This window comes from Aulonocara stuartgranti, assembly GCF_965226115.1.
Source record: "Aulonocara stuartgranti genome assembly, chromosome: 20".
In the NCBI taxonomy this organism is placed as follows: domain Eukaryota; kingdom Metazoa; phylum Chordata; class Actinopteri; order Cichliformes; family Cichlidae; genus Aulonocara; species Aulonocara stuartgranti.
The window spans coordinates 31,224,149-31,246,545 of record NC_138956.1 but is presented as its reverse complement, the minus strand read 5'-3'; the positions used below and the strand labels follow the sequence as shown (position 1 = coordinate 31,246,545).

At 41.8% G+C, this 22,397-nt stretch overlaps 1 protein-coding gene across 5 annotated transcripts; it reads left to right on the top strand.

The window, feature by feature from the left end:
- The first annotated feature begins 2,946 nt into the window (after positions 1-2,946).
- Positions 2,947-21,996, top strand: nfatc2a (nuclear factor of activated T cells 2a). 5 transcript variants are annotated; one of them, XM_082517945.1, is made up of 10 exons: positions 2,947-3,714; positions 5,433-6,354; positions 6,461-6,629; positions 8,968-9,170; positions 9,270-9,442; positions 11,106-11,246; positions 13,090-13,145; positions 13,241-13,400; positions 13,497-14,177; positions 20,406-21,996. In XM_082517945.1, exons 1-10 carry the CDS (start codon positions 3,657-3,659, stop codon positions 20,459-20,461), a joined length of 2,619 nt encoding a protein of 872 aa, XP_082374071.1. In that variant the 5' UTR covers positions 2,947-3,656; the 3' UTR covers positions 20,462-21,996. The 5 variants fall into 5 exon arrangements, with proteins under 5 accessions (XP_082374071.1, XP_082374070.1, XP_082374068.1 ...); XM_082517944.1 differs by lacking the exon at positions 2,947-3,714 and adding an exon at positions 4,543-5,048 and having other exon boundaries at positions 13,241-13,373; XM_082517942.1 differs by lacking the exon at positions 2,947-3,714 and adding an exon at positions 4,543-5,048.
- The last annotated feature ends 401 nt before the right edge of the window (positions 21,997-22,397 follow it).

Sequence of the window (22,397 nt, the reverse complement as noted above, 5' to 3'; positions counted from 1 at the left end):
TATTAGTTCATTTGCACGATTTGGAAAAAGAAGGACAATGTTTTCCACAGATCTCAAGTTGTGGCAGGAAGGAAATAAAGATTCTTTATTGCACAATGACAAGGCAGCACTGCCCAAACTGAAATCTTGTCAGTAGTGGTCTCGCCAGCCACCGCAGCACTTGTCTAATATCTGGTGATACTTGTGAAACACATTCTAATTTTTTAAGGCTTCCACATCATTAAAAGGCGATCCATAAATGTTTGAGGTGTGCGCTGACAGCTTCTGCAATAAGTTTTGAAAATGATTCCTTTGTGCTAATATTAAAGTCATATTTATTTTGCTTCGTGTCACTTCACTTAGATGTTTGACTTGACAGAAGAACGTGGGGCGGGGGATTCAACTGGGTACCTTCCATTCTTGCAGAGACTTGCTATCTCCAGTCTTTGGATTAAGCTAACTGCCAGTTTTCTCTGGCCTTTTTTTTTTTTGCAGGGTACCAACATGTCAGTGGTGCCAGTCTTCTCATATGATTGTTTTTTGGTATTTAGCCATTGTTTGCATGCTTTAAACGGTGTATGACATGGACTTAAGCCCACTAAAACTAATAAACCTGTTGATATACTGTTATGTTTTTAATTTTCTTTCTTTGTTATGGTCTGTATCCTGCTGCTCACCTGAGAAAATTTACAGTTACTCCACTTATTGTCAAGAGGTGAAAAGTTCAGAGCTATTGCAAAATAGAAAGCAGCTATACTTTACCTGGCAAGTAAGAGAAGTGATCAAAAGACCCAAACAAAGTCAAAAGTCCATGCTTTTCATTGACCCCTGAATTTCCTGGGAGAGCTTTCCATTGGACAATTTAATATTTCCATATGCTTGGTTTTAGGAGCTCAGCGGCACATGTTACCCTTGGAAAACTCTAACAGGGCAGTGCTCTAACCCAGACAACTTTACCTCAATTAGCTCTTTAACAGTGATGGAAAATACTGCATGACCTTGGAAAAAGTGGGCTCATGAAAAAAAAAACAACGGAAGTGCAAACTCGACTGTCTGGACACAGGCAGTTTTCCTTTCTTAAGCCTGTGCCATATTCATTTACTCATTCATGATTTAAGTTGCATAAGTGTTCCGTAACAGTGGAGGAATTTAGAGCTGGTAGACGAGCCTGCTGGATGGTTACCCCCAAAACGTAGGCTCTGGCCACTGTGGTTTACAGACTCATTGCAGTCACCTTGTTCGCCCAGCTGTCTAGCACAAACTCCCTAACACAGACTGATCAATATCTCAATCCAAAATAAATCCTCTGATTACACCCCCCTCTCTCTCTCAAGTACACACATTTTCCTCTGACTGGCCTTGGGACTAATATGACTAACGTAAGCATGGGATCACTCCCTGAGGTTATACTGAGGCTCGGCATTCCAAATGTAGATGCAGTCTGAGACAAAGCAAATGTGCTTTTTAAATTTGCTTTAACCGGTAACGTTAACATGAACTGGACATGTCATCACTCCTGTGTTCCAGCAGCACAATGTGTTAGCTAATGCAATTTTAAAGGCTATATCTGAACTTGCTGAAAACCATTTTGCTAACTAAAGAAGTGAGACATTTGACTGTTTGAGCTGGAGCACCTTTGTGGGTTTGGTTACAAATATAGTCTCAAAATAGCCAAACACACACAAAATCTTTTGAAACACTTCAGATTGTTCTTATTATAAATGAAGACTGTTCAGTGCCTGAAAGAAATTAAGAATTCATATAACAGTGTGCATAATTCCCTTTACAGAAGAGCGCATATGGTGGTAAGTAAGGACTAGAATACAAAGATAAGTGAGAAGTATCCTCGCAGGTCCTCAACCCCTACATCCCAGCAGTGCTGTTCTTTGAAGAAAGTAGTACATTGTACAATGAAATAGTATAAAAACTTCAGTTTTTCTGGCAAATTTTTATTTTGGGTGTATTTTGAACATACATACAAACTCCACAGATGTCATAAGTAACACACTACACTTAATGCAGCAGAGTAGGCTTGAGTTCTTGGCACTGACATGGTAATGTATAGTTTAACTTGGCTCTTCTCGATGGCTTATTCAGCATGTCTTCCTCTCCTGGGCAATATGTGAAAGTCTTAATGTTCTATTCCCAGTTTCTTAATTATGCAAATATATTCTGGATAAACTTCAGCTTCTTAAAAACATCGCAATTCATCACATATGGTCGTGAAACAGTAGCGGTTTAGCAGGAGCACTGATCTACAACGTAAACTTTTTCTCTCCTGTCCAAATGAAAAATAAAGACCTTTTGCTGCTAGGGGTGATTTATGACGATAAAACTTCAGAACCATTCTTCCTGAAGTTTTCTGTCAGTATTTGTTCAGAAGCTGGAAACCTCAGCAGGTAGATAGATGAGCCACCCCCCCCCCCTCCTGAATTCCCAAGAGTGCGATTTTAAGTTTTATGAGACGAGAAAAACTGTGCTGTGTGAAATATCATTCCTATTCATTATTTAGTGATTTATTCCAAAAAGATCACGTCTGGGAGTAAAAAGATGAAGTCTACAATGTAAAGTCCCATGTCTTTGTGACCTCAGGTGATCTCCCTCCACAATGCAGTAAATGAAGTTTCTTGGAATGAAGAAGTGAGCCTGTGATTTAGATGTCTGGCAGAAACCTTCATACATAACAAATCTTTAGCTCAGTTAAATCCAAAATAGCATTATTCTTCCTCTCCTCAAATGCTGGGTTATATAACTTCTATATGAATTATAAATGTGTCTACAGGTCTGTTGGGGACACGCTATGTCCTGGTCTTGTTCAGATTTTTTTCCAGCCAAGTATTAGAAGATGCAGCAGATTTCCATTTTAAAATGGAAATGGGTAGTAACGTCTTCCCACAATGGAAGCAATGGAATTCTCCATATTCCATGTTCAAAATTAGCCATAGCCTAAAAAAGGATTTAGTTTTTGCTCCAAAAAGCTACATCTTACTACTGCCTGGTCTCTCATAGTTCAAACTGAACTGTAGAAGAATGAGTAGGGTGAACTATGTTAAGTAAATTTCACGTAGCGTAGCCTGTGATTAGACTTCAGAGCTATTTTTCATTTTTCTCTCTCTTTCCTACAATGTCCTACAGTAATTTCTTCATACCCACAATGAGGTTCTTGTGTGCTACTGTCTGAGAGAACCGCAGAAATGCCTTGGCGCAGGAGCTGGAGACGTCATGGATTCCTGAGTGTGGGGCTTTGCAGGAAAGCCCTGCGTCTCCGACATGGACCAGCTCCAGGTTTCCATGGCAAAGCCGCACAAACAGGAGGAAACACTGAGGGAATCCCGTTATTTTACAGCATTGGACCATTATAAACACCCAGAGCGGGGAAGGAAGCCGCTCTCGATACTCAAGTAATCCTTATAGAGCTCTAGGAAGAGGGGCTTCATACCAGAGCCACTGCTGATGCGGCCGCATGTTTTTGAACAGAAAAGGAGTTTGCGCGCAGCTGCCGTGTCGCAGCCTTAACTTGAACGTCTACAGAGTTTTTCTTTCCTGTTTTACTCCGCTTTCAGCATTTTAACCGAAGAGAGTTTCTTCTGCTATGGTTATTAGAGGACACTAGTTTTTCCAGATATTTCTTTCTTTTTTCTTTTTTTACATTCCTGTTTCCAGTTTTTTGTATCCAGATGTTCAGAGAGACTTGGAGGCTGGCACAGTACCACACCATGAGGTCGATGGATCAAGGTACTGCTGAAGTGTTGTGATTATCTGGTAATCAACCCATTTGATTTTTAATTTATAGACTAGTGTTAACTAGTGTGTTCATGCCTGAAATGCTGCAGTCATTTGTCGGCTGTCTGTCTAACATTTCGGAGACAGCTGGGATGTTGATGTTTGGCGCTTTAAATCAGCATACAGCGCGTGCTTTTGAAATCACGGTCGCCTACAAAGTTTTGATTGCCATTGAGAATTACTTGTTGGATTGCACGATGCTGATCGGGAGAAAGAAGGGCACTCTGCACAAGTCTACCAAATGCAACGTAGCAAAGACCGATAGGCTCATGCAGAGATTGATTTTCTCATCAGTTAATGAAAACTTGAAGATGCTATCGTCTTCTCTGATAGGGATACACGCTTTCCGTCTTCATTAAGGATTTAAACAAATAAGCCTATAATCAACGATTTAATAAAGTTGTGATTTCTATATAACACCACCAACGAGATCAGAAAAATTAAAGTTTACTGCCGTTGTTTAGCTTTTTGCTGACAGAGCACATGCTACCGGTGTAAGGAACGCCCTGGTATGTGTGCTGCGTCGTGCGTAAATCCGGGGATACCCTCAGGAGAACCCGTGGGTTTTCAGTGACAATAAAACAGTACGTCACTACGAAATCCAGTCCGGGACAGGATTTATTGTTTGACGAGATAATGCATCAGATAAAATAAACGTTTATATTTTCAGCCATCTATCCTCTTTAATCTAAGTCCACGCAAAAGCGATGCACAACCGCGTTTTAATGGTAACTCAGCTTGACAGGTGTCGAACATAGTCGGCACCCTGCTATGTCACCATGTCAAACACCCGGGGGCAGCAACAGGCTGTGTAGCCCGTCAAATCAGTATTCTGTTTGATCTGAGCAGTTAATTCACGTCCAAACTGCACTTGCGCTTTTTGTTGTTTGACGCATCAGCATAGAGAGAAGGCGTGATCGGACTCTCGGGGATGAACATAAAGAGTTTGTATTCAGTGTGTAAATAGACCCGCCTCCGTACGAAAATAACCGCGGCGAACTGAACAGGAAACGTGTGCGCTTCACCTTCTGCTGCTCACCGATGCATGAATTGACAACAGGTTCCCCAAATCCACATCTACACCGCAATTCGCCGTCCACGTCCCTGCCGCTTCGTGTGAACTCAGAGGAGTAGTTAGGAAAAAAATAGACAGATGACCTCCTTTTACGACGAAAAAGATTTGGTGGAAGAGCTCAGTCGAGTCAGCTGCCCCGATGAGGATTTGCAGTTTGAGTACCTGTTTGAATATGAGCCGCCGTGCAGTGACTTTGCAGGGGGGCACCAAGGTTTGTCCGAGACTTTTCTTTTTGGCACTCTGAGTTGGCTTGCCTTTCTCTTTCTCTGCTGTGTTGACCACTAGCGAGGCCTTTAAAGTTGCTTAATGTGAATGAAATGAAAAATGAGGAAGTAAAGTTGACTTCGCAATGAGGATTCTGACGCCTCGCCATGTGAAAAAAAAAAGAGTCAATATTTCAGCTGATAACTGTATACTTGAGCTAAAAATAACCTGTGTTGTTTTTGAAAAGAAACACGTCTTTGATTAAGATTCATTCATTCATTGAGTGATATTGGTAAAGAAAAACATGCGCTTTTCTTTAAAAACAAACATATGCCCGTTTCTCTTTCAAATGTGTGCATTGTAATAAATGTAAACATTTTGTTCCCTGCAGATGACTCCAACCTTGGACCCCCAAAAGTCCTCAGTCCTGAATCTGAGCAGGCTTACCCCTTGGAGGAGACCTCACCCTATGGTATCAAGTCGTGCAGCCCCGCCTACAGTGAGCACATCGAAGTTCTCACAGGATACGAGAACCAGGAAGCCAGAAACTACCTGGACAGTACCCGACCTGCAGCCTTGAGCCCTCGCATTGAAATCACCCCCTCACGTGAGCACTACAGTCATGGTCGGGACTCTCTGCAGAACCACCATCTAAACATTAGCCCCAGACCTACCCTTACTGTCCCGGGCCATGAAAACCTTGCCTACCGTGAGCCCCAGTGCCTGAGTCCTGCCAGCAGCAATTCCTCCACCAGCTGGCACTCTGAGAACTATTCTCCCTGGGCGTCACCTTGCGTCTCCCCAAGCAGTGCGCAGAACCCTGGAGATCTCTGCCCTCGATTGCAGAACATCCACACTGGCTCCCCTCGCACCTCCCCAGGCACCTCTCCTCACACCAGCCTAGGTGACGACGGCCTCGGACCCCGTTCTCCCTCACCAAGACCAGGCTCTCGCTCCACCTCCCCACAGGGAAAACGCACCTACGACATGTACAGAAACCCAGGATTAATCCCTGGGCACCGGTCCCGCAGTCCTTCCCCCAATAACGGCCATGAAGATCACAACATAGGCGCCCACTATACACACACCAGCCTTACTGATGCCATGAATGGTTTTGGCACCAATCATCCAAACCTGGTTCCCACTAAAATAGTGAAGACATCCAACCAGGTTTACACTCTGTATCCAGAGAATCATGGCGATGGGAACTACATGGTGTCCTGTGATCAGGACATAAAGACCAAACCTGCTGCAGAGCCTTTCTTTGTTATTCCTTCAGTCTGGCCCAAGCCTTTGGTTTCCAGCCTCTGCAGGTAAATTGGCCATGAAGTGAGGCTTCACTCCGATAAGCTCCCACTCTCCATGTGTGTTTATTTATGCAATAATTCTATAATTTTATGAATAATTAATATTTTGCAGCATCCCTGTGGCTTCTCTCCCACCGCTGGAATGGCCGATTCCTCGTCGCACCGACCAGTATGAACTGCACATTGATGTGCAGCCTAAACCACATCACAGAGCTCACTATGAAACAGAAGGAAGCAGGGGTGCAGTCAAAGCCCCCACGGGAGGACATCCTGTTGTGCAGGTATGGCCAAAAGCATCACTATAAAAAAATTAAGTAAAATTCTTAAGCCTATGATTTATTTTTAAGTACTAAATCAGTAAATATGAATAAATCTGTTTTTTACTTTGGTGAATAACCATATGAAGTCATGTTGTCAGGGTTATTCATAAAAGTGCACATTCATAGTTATTTCCATTCCCATATTTTGGGCTCTACTTCAGTAGTCTAATGATTCACAGCTAAACCTAATCCTTATTTTTCTTATACTGGTCTGCCAACTTTCTTCCGATTGGCTGGCCCTTGTAAACAGGAGGTTTGAACACGGGTGGAGATTCTGTGTTCACATACAGAGCTGTGTGCCTCAAATCGTTGTATTACAGGTGTCCGTTTAACTGACATCATACAGAACCAAGCACAGAAAAAAGTGCCTAGAACGGTTTTTAAGAGCAGTCTGAATTCTGTTATCGTCCACCGCTGTGACAGTATACACAGCAGCAAAGTAAGGAATAAGGAAACTAGTAACAGTTCCGCTTTAAATTAGCCGTCCAGCTCGAGAGCCTCAGGCAACCCTGGTGGGAGGGCTTGCGTGTAATAGTATTTCCTACTCATTATACACTCGGCGGTAGTGGTGGTATTGTTGCCCGGGGTCATCTGTATGAAAATGAGTCTGTGTTAGTTATTGTGGCTACTGTCATGGCACCTCTCCATTTTTTTTCACTTTCTAAAACAAATTGAAATAGCTGCTGTAACCCCAGAAAAATGACGCATTGAAACCAGGGTGCACACTCAGGACAACCCTCGGGTCACTCATCAACTCTAACACTCAGATTTTTTTTTTCTTTTTGGTGTTAAAGCTTAAAATAGTCTGCAATAGTGCACCTTCGCCGTATGGTTTTAACCACATGTACATATTTGTTCTCATGCTGTTCTGACTTCCTCTTGCACTCTGTGTAAGAGGTTTTGACTGTGTGGTTCTTGCGTTAGCTGCGTTGAAGTATCGAAGCGTTCAGCCCCTATGTGTAGAAACTGAATACGGCCTGTGGTTATAATGATTGCAGACGAAAATGAAAAATACTAATATTTTAGTTTTTCTCTAGTCACAAAATAAGATTCAAATATCCACTTTAAAATTAGCCTTGACACAGTTACAGCTGGGGTCCATAAATAGATACAACTTCCTTTTCTTTGTGTTACTGTGGCAACATTTCACTGCTGTGTTTGTCTGTGACTGTGGGGACTTTGTGGAAATTAAGCTTCTAATGCTTCTTTTCCATTTTATGCCCATCCCCAAAGGCCTCACCCTGAGGTCAGTTCTGCCTGCTTTGCCGGCCAATCAGATGGTCAGGCCTGGCTAGCCACGGTTGCACTCCTTCACCTCCTCTTTCCCTTCCTCTGCCCTTCTTTCACTCTCTGTGTCCCCCCCTCCCTCCTTCTCTTCTTCTCTTTGCCTCTCTCTAAGCTTCTTGCCCTCCACTTTACTTTTCCTACACTGCGCTCTGTCATGACTCACGGGTCCTGCCAATGCCATGACGACTGGCCGGCTGCTCACATGGCCTTTTGAGTGTTTGCAGTCAGCTTCCTTCTGTTTGGAGGGGAGCATGCTCATTCATGTTGCCATAGCTTCTGTTCACACTGAGCAGCTGCTGTCAAGCCTGACAGTTGCATCCACTGAGATGATAATTTCTTCAAACAAGTTGATTTTTTTTCCCCCTGACCGCAGTTAAACGGAGCTCTTTTGAATGGAAATTATGTTTCGAAACAACTTTAAATTAACTTTGCGTGTTGCAGGCTAATGGCAGAGGGACCCGAAGCCTTTTTTTTTTCCATTACCCACAATCCAATTCATGTTTGTGCTCTATGATAAAGGTTATGCACTACACAGTTTGCATAAAAACAGCATTTAGATGCAAGTTGATGCTTTGTGGTTTTTGCAGGTTTCCTTAGGAGGCAGTCACAGGTTAAAAGTAGCATCTTGGTCTTTTCATGTTCGCGGTTTAATCAATATGGTACTTGTCATTTTAGCTAAACTTTAAAAGATAGAATCCCCGCTTAATCCTTCATCCCATCGGAAAGAACAAGCACAAGGCCGTAGGATTTGAGCTCTCTGCTGGCTTCCGTTCAAGGCTGCAGAAAAAAGACTCATGTGTTTGCACGTGGGTCTGACACAGATTTGCCATCACTGGAGGGGGGCAACATCTGGAAATGCAGAGTTAGAGAAAGCGGTTATGGAGAAGCACAACCAGTTAAACGTGACTGAAATATTTCCTTCGTACTGTATCTCTGCTTCCTTGCTTTCCAGAGGATGCTTTAAGTTAAAAAAAGAAAAGAAAATGACTGAGTGCTATTTCTTCGTTTACAGTTACATGGCTATAGAGGCAAGGAGCCTCTTGGCCTGCAGATTTTTATCGGTACAGCTGACGAGCGCATCCTCAAGCCTCATGCCTTTTACCAAGTCCACCGCATCACTGGCAAAACAGTTACGACCACCAGCTTCGAAAAGATTATCAACGGCACCAAAGTCCTCGAGATCCCGCTGGAGCCAAAGAACAACATGAAAGCAATGTGAGATAAGCATAGTGTCCACTTTTAAACCCCAGATCTGTCTTTTCGCAGTCTAATGTTTTAAATATTAAAGTTCTGAACATTTCGTTCTCGTCGCAGCATCGACTGTGCTGGGATCCTGAAGCTCAGGAACGCCGACATCGAGCTGAGGAAGGGCGAGACGGACGTCGGTCGGAAAAACACCAGAGTCCGACTTGTGTTTCGCGTGCACATACCTCAGCCCGGAGGACAGCACGTCTCTCTCCAGGTGGCCTCACATCCCATTGAGTGCTGTAAGTAGCTGCACACAATTACATTTAACAATATGTTTTATTTTTGCGTTATTGTAACTACTAATATCGTCCTGATAGACCATGAGCTTTTTGAATTTCAGCATGTGCGCTTCCCATTGAGGTCAAACTGCTTTTCAAGAGTTAACAAAACTTCATACAAAACAAACATAAAAAAAAGAACCCACATTCAAATGAGTTTGGAGCTTGCCTGATAGTATGAAAGACCTCTTTATGCTACCAGGGCTTCCATCCAGTTGGTGGGCACAGCATGTGACAGTGTCTGTGTACTTGTTTGTATGTGCACAGTAGTAAAGTCTGTGTTTGGGTACATCAGCGAATGTGTACACAGTGTTATTAAAGCACCTGGTGTAATCAAAACTCAAACAAGAAGGGCCTTTATCTGGCTTTAATCAACACCCTGGTCAAGTGTTGCACCATCTGCTTGCAATATGCTCCTGCCATTGTAAAAAGTCATGATGCAGAATACAATATTATGTTGTAAGTATTTTTTTCCATCTGCTCGCGGATCACAGATAGGGAGAAACAACAGTTACTACCTCTTTTTTTTAAAAGGTGAATTTCTGAAAAATCATTGTATGTGAAAACCAATCGAGCGTAAAGCAGCGCACAGTAACACCTGTGCTGCATCTGTCAGGCGTATTGTTAAGCAGAGGGTCAGTGATGGGGTGTTTGAGGAGATGAGGCACCTGCTTGTGTCATCCTCTTTGTTCTACCCTTTTTCAGTGTAGTAGGTTGAACCGGCCGATTTAAAGGTCAGCGGCGTGTTTGTCAGTAGCTCAGTTCCCATCAGTAAATGTGGAGATTCAGCTGAACAGGAGATACGGCTGAACTGATGACAATAGGGCACCAGTGAGGAACTGTCTTGTTTTTTTTTTTAAAAGATGAATAAATGAATACAAAGCTGATGGCTACGGGAATATTATCTGTTTCCCTTTAACATATACATATTACATAACATGTCCATTTCCAGTTAAGCAGGTGTATTTCTTTCCGCACGTTTGAGTATTGTATGCATTTTTGTATCGGCCTCATCTAAACGTTCAATTCGGTTCTCATATTTCAATCAACTGGAAATATTTGTCCGATTGAATGATTTGACTGCACAGCACATTTACAGTTTTTAGAGGTTGCATCATTCTTTTCGGTGTTAGTTTTATTTTGTTCTTTGTGTCTGTACGGTACTTGATTGTAAATGGGCTGAGACAGCAACAACTCCCCTTTGCTCTTGCAGGTTGTGATTTGACTGATTTTAAGCTTCGGCTGATTAAAACCGAAAGCACTGGGTGAGATTGTTGAATGACTCAGCATCAAATGTTTAGTGCCAAACACTGTCACTTCTTGGTAATGAGTTGTTTTGCATTTGTGAGAAATCAATAGTGAACTTTCAGATCATCTGTTACATGCTTTTTTTTTTTTTCCTTTTCTGCAGTATTGGGCTATGACAAAAAATTGGTTATGTAGTCTGTGATATGTCAGAGCTGGGGAAAACTGCCAATACCTGCTGCATAGCGTCCAAGTAACAGCATAGAAAGCAAAGAAGTTCACAAAAACAAAGAAAAACAGAAAATCCACACACTGGAGAAAGTGACACCAGTAGAAAGGCAGTAAATGTTGCATGCCACCCTTTTGTGTGTCCCTGCAGCTCAGCGTTCAGCTCACGAGCTTCCCATGGTCGAGAAGCAGGACATGGACAGCTGCTCTGTTCTGGGTGGCCAGCAGATGATCCTGACTGGGCAGAACTTCAGCTCCGATTCCAAGGTCATTTTTATGGAGAAAACACAGGGTAAGCGGCATTCCAAAAACATGCTTTGCTTTCAAACCAAATCAGTGACTGAATTCATAAAATCTTTGTAGTGTCTGTCGATTTGTCAATTCCACTGTTGCACAACATTGTGTGACAGTAACAACACGACACGAACGACAACTAATGAGTCATAATTGGCCGTGTCTGTGCACGAGGTCATAGCTGTTACGTGTCTTCGCTTTCATTTAATAGATGAATCTGCGTGAATTATTTGCATGATCTGAAGGATAACGCTGCTGCCTGACTTCCTTTTGACCTTTTCTCCCTCACCTTCATGTCTTATCAGTCACACGGGCCTCTCGTTATTTGATCAATGGTGTCACATAAAAGTTTGTTTTATTTGTTGAAACAAATGGACGGAACAAAAGGATTTATTTTTAGCAGCGAGGAAGTGCAGTAATTTTTCTTGCCTTCTGACATTTTTACGCCAGACTGAAGCATTTGTACTATGATTGGGAGCTTTTATGGTTCTTGTCTTAGGTCAAAGGTCAGAAGTTCTGTTGTTCTGGGTTTCCCTTATTTTGATTAAATGGCATCAATACTGTATTTTTAAATCTACAGGCTACCTAAAATAAAACTTGGACATGCACATCGCAGGTGCTTCCCCTCCTCTCCTCCTTCTTCTTCTTCTTTGGGGTTCCCTGCTGCTGTGTTATGAAACAACAGCAATGGATAGTAATACAGAGATGGAAAAAGAAATCTTACAAAAAGGGGTTGCCGATGTTTTGAAGAGTTTGTGTATGACACAAAGTTCTGGATCAGTGAGGCTGTGAAATCCCTCTGAATCCCTCAGTTGCTATTGGCTGGAGCTCCCCTGACTCCTGTGCTTGGACAGGGAAAGCTGTACGGAGAGAAGGAAAGCTTCTCTGTCCAAGTAAATTTTCTTTCTCTGTTTCCAGCTTCATTCCTTGCCCCCTTTCCCCCCCCTCCACATGCAATTATCTCCAAAAGTACACGCAGTCAGGGGTATCCCTTGGAGTAGAATTGCAACAAAATGCAAACAAATAGAAATGCCAAGAAAGCAGAAATGGTCACGTTTTGTAGCAGTGGAGAAAGTTGATCATAAAAAGAAAGCTAAGAAAAAAAGTTGTCAACATGTGTGGAATCCCCCCTTTTCTCCTGCTGACTCATTTTAGCCATGTGTTATTAATTCACAATCTGACAGAGGGTTTCCCAGCTGCACTCCAAACAGAACTCGCTGCAGCACATGTCCTGTCATGTGTTGGGGCATGTGGAGTTTACGTTCGCAGGCACATGTTGTTTTCAACTTTTGCACATAAATGACAGCTGCATTTAAATCTAATGAAGTGTGAGATAACGTAAACCTTTACCGCCATAGATATAATCCAAGGTGTTTCACCTTGTTACGTTACTATTTAGTCGGCTCAGGACGTTCAAAAGTCACATGTCTTTCCGAACAATGGAAGGCTGTATGTGTGTTTGGGGTAAACCTACCGATCCTCTATTGTTGGGCGTGCGTTGTGGGGTAAGAGGAAGTGGTTTCAAAAGTGATATCATCTCCAAGCACAAAGATGCCTTTTCTGTCGACATGAACTGTAACTCAAATGGGACTCGTGGGGACATACAGTAGATTTGTCTAGTAATGCACGTCCCTACGTTTGAATTGGTGAAATAAAATAAGCAAAAATACACTTGAAAAAGAAAGAAAATTAATTTCTCAATCGTTTTAGTTTCACCGGTTTCCAAATTTGCACGTTGTCAAGTACATCTGGAAGCAATCGACCTCACTTACCCTGTAGAATTAATTACCACATGTTCTTAAGTGTAATTAGGTTTTCGCTTTCTCTTTCCTTCTTTCTAGATGGGCAGCAAATCTGGGAAATGGAAGCAACGGTGGATAAAGACAAAAGCCAACCTGTATGTATTAAACATGACACTTAAATTCTGGATATCTACCCTTTAGTTCAAATAAATGAATCACTTTCAGTACATAATAGAGCATTGTCTTGTAGAGTATGCTGTTTGTGGAGGTGCCGCCCTACCGGGATGCATCTGTCTGCCATCCTGTCAAAGTAAACTTCTACGTCATCAATGGCAAAAGAAAGCGCAGCCAGCCTCAGCATTTCACCTACACACCACTGGCATGTAAGAATGCTGCTCAGCCTCTTTTTGGTATGCTTTTTTCACATACTGCTTTTAAAGAATTATATTTAAATGATTTTCGTGGTATTGTTCACAGCCATCTTACTCATTTTTTCCCCTCCTCAGCTCCATCCATTAAGACGGAGCCTATAGATGAGTATGAAGCAGAGCGCATGGGCTTTGCCATGCCTCAAATCTTGGGCTTATCTCCTCATTCCTACTACCATAGCCCACGTGGCATTCTCCACCCAGACAATGGCCTGGTCTCTGGCATGGCTCCCTGCCAGCGCCTCAGCTCCAGCCTTCCAAACCAGGATGCACGTTTCCAGCAGCAGAGCCCGGCCATCGTGTACTCACGTGGAGGCAAGAGTCTGAGTGGCAGCCCTGCTATGTGGCAGACCGGAGGGATGATGCCTGACCCCCACAGATCGGTCCTGGTCCACACGGGCTCCCCGGCTCAGTCTGTGGGGCCAATCAATGCAGGTCAACACCCCTCTATCATCCAGTTCTCTCCCACCAACCACCACCTGATCCGAGCAGGTGAACCTCAACCCCTTACTGGGCCTCAACCTGACAACCAGCAGATCATATACTGCGATAGCTATTCCCCACAGGCAGCTGCCACCCATTCACCCACACCCCCCCAGGTAGCAGTAACCCACCCGCAGCACTACCCCACCGTGATTCAGCAGCAGAAAGGCAGAACTCCAGCTGGGACGGGGCAGATGGACGCTTCGGCAGATGGACAGAGACGAGTGACTGTCAAGGAAGAGAATTTGGACCAGGCCTACCTAGATGATGGTGAGTGTAAGTTAATGCTTTTATACTCAGTGTGAGTGGTCAATTGCAGCTTGTGTCTGAGTCTCCAGATTCAGGGCCAGACAACGTGATCGATAGGTGCAGTTCCGATTTGATAAGATCCACTAACAAAGATATGACTTTTCCCAAGAACAATTCAAGGATATTTACAGTATCTCCTTTTCACATATCCTGATCCAGTCTGTGTGCGATAGTATTCCTCTGAACAAAGCCAGCAGAACAAACTCGCACTGTTAAAACAATCCTTGCCGGGAGGTGCAGTTATGTTCCATTCAAGGTGGAAATAACAGGGATTGTGAGTCATATGTTTATACTTGTGCTTGTCAGCCCCACTACCCTCTGACAAAATTAATGTCAGGCCACATCCAGCAGCAGGCATGAGGTTATACCTCTTCCTTAGAATTTCTCCAAACCTCCAATCTTTTAAAATAAAACGAGCAGCTCTGAACGCGGTGCAGTATTTTTCTTACCTTTGGTTTTTGTCAGCCGGGTGGTTTTTAAAGTTAGACTTTGCTCGTCAATGCTCTGCTCCATTCAAAAATGCTCATTCTGCTGGTCGTAGGGGTTCATCTGGCACTGGCAAACATCAGGAAATGAGCTTTTTCATGCATTAAAGACAGGGCGAGAGGGAGAAAAAAGTGTCACTGTGCTGACCGCCCGGACATGTTGACACTGTTATGAAGTGAAAAACAACTTCCATGGCAACCATTGTCAAACAGTGGAACGTGCTGCCTGGGAGAACTGGGGAAAGCCTTTTTGTTTGTTATAGTTGGCCAGGATTTCTCCTTGGCCCTATGCCCCTCAATTCTGTCGGGGAGCCCACCAGAGGTTTAGGTTTTTTCCGACCACGGGATTCTGCCAATCTGGCACAAGAAATTCCTATTTGCAGCTGCTGTCCTCCAGAGATCCCGCCTGATCCCTGTAAGATAGCAGGAGGGTGGAGGGTAGTTCGCAGGAAAAGGGAAGGAGCTGTGTGTGTTTGCACATGTGCGTGCTTCAATGGAAAAAATGAAACGAAGAAAAAAGGCTAGCAATGGAATTTGTGTTTTTTGGATGGAACTTGCAGGATTTTCCTCCACAGTAAACAGCAACAGGGCTGTGAGCTGGTGAATTAACAAGGAGTTAGAGAAATGGTCAAACTGGGGCCCTCTTTCATCCTCCCATCATCAAAAGCTGATGACGGTCAGTCATTTTCCCCAGGTGCCCCTGCTTGAGTTTAACTTTAACCCTTTATCTCATGAAAACTACTTGCAGTTCCTGGGATTAAAAACTGTCTTTTATTAATCTGAGCGTCAAGTGATTTTACAATTTTCAATATGACAATGCCAGTTCTATAAGTTCACACCATTCCTGAATGTAAAAACCTTATTAACCTTATGTAGCATTTGTAGCTCAATTGCTCTGCCATTGTCTTATCACTCCCAACAGATGACATGCCACCTACGCATGCCATCATTGCTATTTAGTGAGAAAAAGAGGGGGGATTACCCAAGAGTCAAAACATTTTTAGGGGGTGAGAAGATAGGTGAGGCAGAAAAAATCCCTTCCAGTTTGAGTGGAAGGTTGTTGAAGTTTGATCCTGACCGCATAACACTCATTTATGTTAGGTAAAAAAGTGTTTTATAGCCCTAAGTGAGATTGTCAACATTACTCATCAAGCCATGTGTTAAAGTCTATAGTCATTTTTGAAAAAGAGGTGATGCCACATCCTGGTATCGTCACACTGTTGTGGTCCGTAACTGTCACATCTCAGAGGGACTTTAAAGTGTGTCAACTCCAGAGACGAGTGTTGAATGAAAACCCGCTATTTGTTCTCTTACAAAGTGTGGCTTCTAATTTCTCCCATGCAGAGGGCTTGAATTTTTATGCCCTTCGAAAAGTTCCCGTGCCCTCTGCTGGTATTCAGACGTGACCGTTCTTCTGTTGACTGGTATTTATTTACATTATCTAGTCAACTTGGTGAAAGATGCCTGTCAGAGCCTGCCTTGTTATGAACCGCAAAGGTCAAGAATCACCCCCATCAGTTACTACATATCATATAGTTTGTCAGAGCAAAAATAGAACAACTGGCACAGCGTACAAAGGCTGAAAGTGACAGATTTGGTGGGTGTGGAATAAAGCCTGGAGGCAGTGGAGCAGGTGAAATTGTTCCAGCAGGTAGAGATCAGCGCAGGAAAGATAAAGCACATAGCAACAGCCTGGTGGACATGCATTAGTCTCAGCTCACTTACATCTCATTTGAAAGACTTAAAGACTCAATCGCGCCCTTCCAGATGCGATTATGCTACAATACAGCTTTAAAATCTGCAGTCTGCACTGTGTGTAATACGAATACGGTAATGCGAATTGTTTTTTGTTTTTTTTAAACCTGTCCAGTCCGACATTTTTAGCAAGCAGAATCATGGTCTGAATGCTTCGTTGTGCCAAACACATTTTCTTTGCCAAAAGGAGCACTATAGACTCTCTGTTTATTTATTTTATTTTATTATTTGCATTAATATCAGAGTGGGTATTATGCTGGAGCAGACATGGGGGGAAGGCCAGGTTGGCTAAAGTAAGGAGAAGGTGGCGGAGGAATAGAAAAAGAGGAAAAAGGGGTGGGGGCGACAAAAGTCTATTCAATTCAATTTTATTTATACAGTGCCAAATCATGGCCCTTTATATTGTAAGGTAGACCCTACAATAATACATACAGAGAAAAACCCAGCAATCATATGACCCCCTATGATCAAGCACTTTGGTGACAGTGGGAAGGAAAAACTCCCTTTTAACAGGTAGAAAGCTCCAGCAGAACCAGGCTCAGGGAGGGGCGGCTGCCGTGACTGGTTGGGGTGAGAGAAGGAAGACGGGACAAAAGACATGCTGTCTAGGATGAATCTAACAGACATGCTGGGTCTCCAACTGCTGCATCAGCACCTGAAAGACAAAACAACCTCTGTTTGTTTTGTCTTTCAGGTGCTGAAAATCTGCAGTCTGCACTGTGTGCAGTACGAATACAGCAAGGGAGTAATTTATTTTAATTCAAACTGCTCCTGAATGCTAATGTGCAACAAAATGTATTAAACCAAAAAGGATTTAATACCTATAAAAAATCTTCTTTTTTTTTTAACTTAAGGCTCAATCTGACAGTTGGACTCTCATAGGAACAGAAAATGAATTATGGAGAAAATGTCTTCATGCAAATCAGATTCAAATCGGTCCCTTCATGCCAGCGTCAAGAAAAATAACAATAACACTCGTGAGCAGGTTTTTTCACTGTGTGTGTGTGTGTGTGTGTGAGCTTTGGTTGAAAATGCAAGCTTGTCACTCTAAGTGCTGACACACCAGAACTGTAGTTAGAATAGCAGTTAGATGTCAGTCCGATCCCTCCACTTTCTCTTTTCAGTGGATGTGTTTTTAGCTTCAGTGTCATTGCAGTGAAATAAGAGCTTCATTTAAATAGATTCGGTCATATGAAAATATTAAAAATACTGTATGTCCAAACATGTACACTGTATGAACATGCAGATACTTGCAGATGCACAAACGCACACATTCCAGCTCACAACAGGCAACTGAGTCAGTTACTGTACAGAGTTTCCCCTTTCTCTCCCTCCCTTTCTCTCCCCTCTCTTCCCACCTTTGGTTGGTAAACAGTCCAGCTCATTGGTATAGAACTCAGGAGCCAGACACTCACCTATTGAACAGACTAGTCTGAGTGTTCCCTAGGCCTGCCTCAAATTGCCAGTGTGTGCCAACCCTTCATTCGAATCAGTAAAGCCCCACTGTATGTTGCTCCTCTGTGGCACTCTTGCTCCTTCTCTAAGCTGGTTTTATACTCAGGAAAAATCCTGTGGCACTGCTGGATAGATGAAAGTTTCTTTAAGGCATTGGGTGTCAGAGGGAATTCCACTACAGACTAAAATAAACAGGGAGGCCGATGTTGTGACGACAGCAGAGCATCCAGTTTGGCTACTCCTGCAGTGCTGGAAGTCTCAGAAGCTGCTTTGGCTGAAAAAATGCACTCAGCGCTGAGCTGCTCTTTCACAAAGGAAGACAAGGGAGAGGCTGAGAGAAAGAAACAAAGACTGGGTTAAGGTTAAAGGTACTTTAAGTTTGAATTAGAATTATAGTTTGTATCCCCTAAAAACCACACAACACTCCACCAAAAACGAGTCAGAAAAACAAACCAAAAAACATAACACGACTCTTCCTAGCTTCTAATATATTTTGTGGTCTTCGGTTTGCTCTGTGCCTGCTCAGAAGTGCAGCTGTGTGGGTGAGATAATGTCAGACATTGTTTTACATGAGCTTAAATGTAGTCGCACCCTTAGCTTTGACACTATGTAAATTAAAGATGGAAATAGAACATACACAGTTGGGCTGAACTGAGTTAATCTATCTTTATCTAAAGCAAGATGGCAGTTTTTTTTCTAACAGTGGTTAGAAAATCAGATTTGAATATTTCATATTCGTAGGTGTGAAGTTACAGAGGCAGCTTAATATCTTAATATATATCAACTTTTTTGTATTCTTGTCAATGGATAATTATTACATATGTAGCCCAATGAGCATGAGCAAGTCATTTTCTGTAAGGTTAGAAAGAAGGCAACTTATGTTAACCTTGGGTTCCCACAACACAATAATAACTCAAATGTTTCATTCATAGATGACATTTTATTGGGTTCATGTATGATTTGCTGATTTCACAGACACTGAAATACCAACTTCAACAGTAACAGTAAATGGCATAAAAAAGTACATATTGCAACGTACTATTTTGTGTATTAGGAATAACAAGTCATGAAAATTATGACTGTTGTGCCATACACAAAAATGCAGATGTCTCACTATCTGGATCCTGCTGCTGTAGCACCGCACGAAGCTGCAGGTAGTTAATAAAATCAGAGGAAAGACTCCTACAAACAGCTGTAAGCCAAAAACTCGCTCAGAGCAGAAAAACCCAGCATGTTTTTTATTCGAGTGGCATGAAATTAAAGGTAAAAATGTGTGTGAAAGTTGGGTATCCTTATAAATGACACAAGTAAACATATTACTCCTTGTTTGGGTTCTTATAAAAAAAATGACTGACAGCTTAGGTGACTGGTTAGCATGCTTTTATTCCCTAAACTAAGCTAATTGGCTCACGACTGTAGTGGGTTTCTTGTTTACCCTGTTAATAAGGAGGCATATTTCCTAAATAAAACATCTGACTAAGGTGTATTTAATGAGGAATACCAAGTCAAACAGAATCAGAAGCATCCTTTTAAAAAAGAATGAAAAAAACAAACTCTAGCAGAAAACTCTGCAAACCTGACAGACTGCTATACGAACTACGCTAGCTGGATAATCACATTTTAACGGTTCAATAAGCCAATACTAAAATGAAGGCTATTACCATGGTTACAGAATCACAGGCATAATATGCTCTGTAATGGCTTTGTCACAGGCAAGAAGCTTTTTTTGGTCCTCTTTGAAATACTTTTATTACTCATCCGTCCTAATGACTTCCCCGGGGCATAGTGGAAGCAGTGGCACCAGCCTATAATGTCTGAGAGCCAGAGTGTACACAGTAGGCTGCCAGATAAACACCACAGCTCAACACAGACGGCATGGCATTTGTGAAGCAGTGACATATTACACATAGTCATCATTCCTAGCTTCTTAACGCTGAACTACCTAAGCAGGCAGGAAGTTTAAGTAAGACTATACAGCAAGTAGTTACACTTCCTTATCTCTACTATTTGGCTGTTTTACTCAGCAGATAAAAACAAAACTCCATGAACTCAAACCTGTGCTGCTGAGAGAGATAAACAACTGCACCTATTATGTGTGTATTTATTATTATTTCGAATGCAAGTTGTATGCCCCCCCACACACACAGTGCTCCTATTTTTAGAGCTGTGACACCATGAAAGTTTCCATTTCAACCCCCTTCCTCTGCTGTCGGTGTGTGTTTACACACACTTGTAATCGGCTGAGCAACAACCAGCAATTGCTTGCTACCTCTAGAGGTTACTCTATATAAATGCAGCATTTGTCTACCCTCCATCGACGCCCTTCACAGGATATCAGTCAGACTGTAAATGTTCTCACTGAGGAATATTTCCAATAGGAATGTTATCAATGTCACTGTTTTACGTTGTCAGGAAGGCATTGTTTTCTTATCATTTGGAAATTTCTTTGTGAAACTGATCGCGTCAGTGTCTGATATTGGCGTCTTTATTTCTCTTGCAGTGAATGAAATCATAAGAAAGGATCTGACGGGCGTTCAGGCCAGAGGTCAGACATAGAGGAGGGACTCCAGCAGGAAATGACAACATACCCTTACCCCCCCACCCCGCCGACAAACAGACAGACAGACATTAACGGGCAGTCCATCGAGGTGACGCATTTCCACTACCAATCAGACCTTCTCTTCCTTATTTTCGCTACCCATGGTGATAGAAATATGGCTGCTGTGTTTGTTTTGGATGTTTTCCTGCCATAAACATTTGGCAAACAGAAGATTTAATTTGACCCGTAATGTCTGCCATCAACACCCGACAGGTTTCCAACAGATAACACCACTGAGGAAAGGCAGAAAATTGTGCCTTACGTTGTTCATGATGTTTTTCAGGTGGAAACACTGTTTATAACCAAAGAGAAAAAACATAAAATGTTGAAGTCCACAAACAGCATAGCCATAATGTCCAGACAAGAAAGCCGCACCGGTTTGCCTTATCATAAAAGACGACATCAACAGGTTAATGTCGTGATGTAAAGTCATCACACGTACAACGTTCTTTGTTTTTTGGTCATTTTTTCCATCCTTTGTGCACAAAGTGCGTGTTTTGTCTTTTTGTATGTATTTTTTTACATGTAAAGATTGACCAAAGCTTACGTGTTGATCATCTCATTTTAAGTGCAGTTTTCTTGTGAAGCGCACACTGCTGCCTTAAGCATATACAAATGAACTGTTGTGACATCTCCTAATATGCACTGTTTTTCAGAATGGGATTTCAATGTTTATTATTATTATTTTTATATATTATTTGTGAATAATGCACCGTTTCCTATTCATATAGTATATATTCAATTATATCCAGGTGCCAAGATAGCTTTATGGGGACGTGTGCTTCATTTTGAAATGATTTCCATGCACAATAGTTGAGGTTTTATTTCCCAATATTGCAGCTAACAATCTAACTTAAGTCTCACTCATGCAAACTAAAGTGAGATCATTTGATTTAATTTGATATTTTGTTCTTTTTTTAAAAATTGTAATAACAACTCAGCAACAAAATGTCCAAAGTTTAAACTGTGTATTGTTTTGTGAATAGCTGCATTTTGAATTTATCCACAATGGCCATCATTATGCTTGGAGCTAATTGCCTGTCTATTCAGAACTATTGTGCTTGCAGATGCAAAGAGCATAGAAATTATTTTCTGTAATTGCCATAAAACATAAGCACAAAATAGCTATACAGTCAGGATTACCAATGTGCTCATATATCTCGCCTTAAATAGAAAAGCACAAGTTTAAGTGTAATTCTGAGTGAACAGTAGTACATTAAATACAAAGTGCCAGTTATGTAACTCTAAAGCAGTAAAATTACATTAAAGTAAAATGTAGGCCTGAGTCGCAAGAGTTAGCACTTGATGTGGACCTATTTGATAGAAAATAACTATATTTTGTTATATTCGTAAAGCTAATATTGATCATTTAAGGATATTTCTCATTGAGCCAGTGCAGTACAAGTGCATCTGACATTTCTTGAATGTAATTTGTATGAAACACCTTTTTCCCCTCTTGTGTAAATAGTAAATAAAGCGTTAAGAGAAGTAATTTGTTGTCATATATCATTTTCTCTCTTTTTCTTTAGAATACACATATGTTGTCTTTGTTTTATTGCCATGTATCTGTAATCTGAAGGGATTTACATTAACCTTACCTATAGTAGTTTTATAGTATATTTTTGTCTGTCTTATTATTTTACATCCTATGGTAATGGAAATGTTATTAATACTGTCTTATTCAATTTTCTATGATGAGAATTGTCATCAATCTGTTTGAGCCTTTGTGCCTCTAAAAAATTTAAATTAAATAATAAAAAAAACCTATTGATGCCATTTTTGTATTCCTGAATGAAGCAATAAATAATCCCGCCACACATTATGATGGTGTTTGTTTAAATGTGTCACTTTTCCTATTAATGGAGTGAATGAATAATTTAACATGCATTTAGA

Bases quoted from the DNA above. Each gene is read 5' to 3' on its own strand.
- nfatc2a (XM_082517942.1), top strand. From the start codon at position 4,916: ATGACCTCCTTTTACGACGAAAAAGATTTGGTGGAAGAGCTCAGTCGA. The intron at 9,443-11,105 runs GTAAGTAGCTGC...GTGTCCCTGCAG, and splicing joins CTCACATCCCATTGAGTGCT to CTCAGCGTTCAGCTCACGAG. The intron at 13,401-13,496 runs GTATGCTTTTTT...TCCCCTCCTCAG, and splicing joins TGCTGCTCAGCCTCTTTTTG to CTCCATCCATTAAGACGGAG.